This window comes from Chelonia mydas, chromosome 2, assembly GCF_015237465.2.
Source record: "Chelonia mydas isolate rCheMyd1 chromosome 2, rCheMyd1.pri.v2, whole genome shotgun sequence".
In the NCBI taxonomy this organism is placed as follows: domain Eukaryota; kingdom Metazoa; phylum Chordata; order Testudines; family Cheloniidae; genus Chelonia; species Chelonia mydas.
In genome coordinates this window covers 260,108,024-260,110,561 of record NC_057850.1, presented here as the reverse complement: position 1 = coordinate 260,110,561, position 2,538 = coordinate 260,108,024, and the positions used below count along the sequence as shown (strand labels likewise).

At 54.0% G+C, this 2,538-nt stretch overlaps 1 protein-coding gene across 1 annotated transcript; it reads right to left on the bottom strand.

The window, feature by feature from the left end:
• Positions 1 to 350: 350 nt before the first annotated feature.
• On the bottom strand, positions 351 to 1,789 carry LOC102944915 (gastrula zinc finger protein XlCGF52.1). The gene has a single exon (XM_007068419.3). The coding sequence runs from the start codon at positions 1,599 to 1,601 to the stop codon at positions 501 to 503; it is 1,101 nt and encodes a 366-aa protein (XP_007068481.2). The 5' UTR covers positions 1,602 to 1,789; the 3' UTR covers positions 351 to 500.
• Between the last annotated feature and the right edge of the window lie 749 nt (positions 1,790 to 2,538).

Genomic DNA, 2,538 nt, shown 5'->3' with positions numbered 1-2,538 from the left:
ACGCAAGAGTAAACAGAGGGAATGTTAGAGCTAGTCTGTAAAATGAACTGGGAAGAAACAGCCATTGAAATACCAGAGGCTGACAGAGCCGTTCTCAGCTCAGACCCCTGCAGCACCCACACCATGCCCAAGAGGGTCTGTCGCTGGCAGTCCTGGCTGACACTTGCCCTTCCCCCACATCCCCAGAACCACTTTTGGATTGACCCACAGAATAGGCATCTACCTACATCCCCCATCTCCCCTCCCAACTCCCGCTATTGTTCCATGTCTTTTCAGAGTAGAAAAGTCAAACTCCCCGGTACTGAATCCCAGAATATCCCTGGACTGATATTTCCTGTAACCGCCCTGTACTGAACTACAAGCTATAAACTTCTAACACAAAAAGAAACTGGCAAAAGTCCCTCATGCAGTCAGTGCTCCCCGGTCAGCTGCAGAAAGGATTGGGCAATGCAGACTCTGCCTTCCAGGGACTCCCTGCGATGCGGGAGGCTGTCCCGTTTCTAGGGGCTGAGCCGTGGGTGGGTTGCCTGGTGTCGTACCAGAGCATGCTTGAGCCGGAAGCTTTTCCCGCATTCAAGACAGGGGTGGGGCCTCTCTCCTGTGTGGACACTCCGATGTCTGTTCAGATCCTTCTTCTGCCGGAAGCTCTTCTCACAGTGGCCGCAGGCAAAGGGGCTTTCTCCCGTGTGGATCCTCCCATGTCGCAGAAGATCCTGCCTCTTGCGGAAACTTTTCCCACACTCCTTGCAGGTGTGGGGCCTGGTGCCCGTGTGCACCTTCCAGTGGGCATTGAGGTTCGACACGTGGTTGAAGCGTTTCCCGCACTCAGTGCAGGGGTAAGGTCGCTCTCCCGTGTGGGTGCGCTGGTGCTTTCTGAGGTCTTGGCTCTGCTTGAAGCATTTCTCACAGGTCCCACAGGGGTAGGGCCTCTCCGCCGCATGGGTTCTCTGGTGCGCGGTGAGATGCGCCAGCTGGCTAAATCGCTTCTCGCACTGGGAGCACAGGAAGGGTCGCTCTCCTGTGTGGGTTCTCTGGTGGCTCGTAAGCTCCTGTCTCAGGCAAAAGCTTTTCCCGCAGTCCATGCAAGGAAAGGGCCGATCCCCCGAGTGCGTCTTCTGGTGTCTCGTAAGCCCTGCCATTTGGCTGAAGCTTCTCCTGCAGTCCAGGCAGCTGTAGAATCTGTCTCCGATATGAACTCCCTGGTGTCTGGCCAGATCCTTCTTCCGCAGGAAGCATTTCCCACATTTCCAACATTCATGCGGCTTCTTCTGACCATAAAACCTGCCCAGACTTTGAAAGAAGATCTTCCCCTTCAAGCTCTGCTCACAGGCCGAGCAACTGGGCACCTTTCCACAGGCCTTGGCTCCCACCTCTGAAGAGGACTCCACGTGCTTACTGGAGCCCTTTTCGCTCTCCCTTGGACTGTCCGGCCCCTTCTCTGCTGGGATTCTCTTGGGTGTTTGCAACCTGCGCCGCCTCTTGTAGGTTCTTCCCTGGCTTGGGCTCTGGAAAACTGTCTCTTCACCACCTCCCAGTGGGATTGTTTGCGGCTCCAGGGTCTCAGACCCTTCCTCCAGGTGCTGCTCCTCAGCTCCGTTCATGTTCCCTCTGCTGTATTTCCCAGGGGCGGTTTTCTCTCACCCCCCCCTCCTTTTTCACCGTCTCTCCTAAGCGGGATGGGAACCCAATAAGACAGCGTGAGCCAACCTCCCACAGCCAATGCAAGAGGAAGAAAATTCTTCTAATAAAAAGAGTTAAAAAAACACCAACACAACCGCCTGGAAGTGACCTCCTGGGTAGCTGGGTGGGAGACAACGGGTAAGAGAAACTAGCGGACACCTTCAATTGCAAGGGTGTCAGGGCACTTTGCAATAGAAAGGAAGACTCAGAATCTGGGCTGGGCAAAGTAAGCAGAAGATCGCTGTGGTGCGGTGAGACAGCTGGAGACCCAGCTGCACCAGCCCAGCGAAGGCCGGGTTCTTTCAATCCCTCGACACCAGGGGGAAGGGTACCTTGGAAATTCTAGTAATAAAATCAGGAGTAACAACAATCGGTTCTCACCCTGGGCAGGGAGCTGAGCACTAGTTTAAAGAGAACAGATTTAAATTTCCCAGGACAGCAGCACGACAGACCCTGCTGCACAGTTTGACTCACCTGGATCTCCTAGCAGAAAACCCAAGGAAAGACTTACGGACCCGGAAACACTAAGGGGAGATCAGAGGTTTGCAGAGTACCCTGGGAGTTACCAAGTTGGAACAGGAATCTGGAAAGAAAAAGGCTTTGGTAAGACAAATACTTCATCTGAGCTTCCTGCCCCATCACACCATAGCCCCAAACCCCAGGAGGGGCTGCAGGCTTAGAGGGGAGCCTTCCTGCTCACAAGCTGTGGAAAGCTGCTGCATTTGAGGGAGAAGATCTCATGCAGTTCTATGGACGGCTGTGGAGATGAACAGAGCGAGGGGGCTAAGCAGGTAACTTACCCATAATTTCACCAGTATGACGAAGCTCCAGAATTCAGCCCAAGAAAAGAGACTGAGT

Coding starts and splice junctions, on each gene's coding strand:
- LOC102944915 (XM_007068419.3), bottom strand. CDS start 1,601: ATGAACGGAGCTGAGGAGCAGCACCTGGAGGAAGGGTCTGAGACCCTG.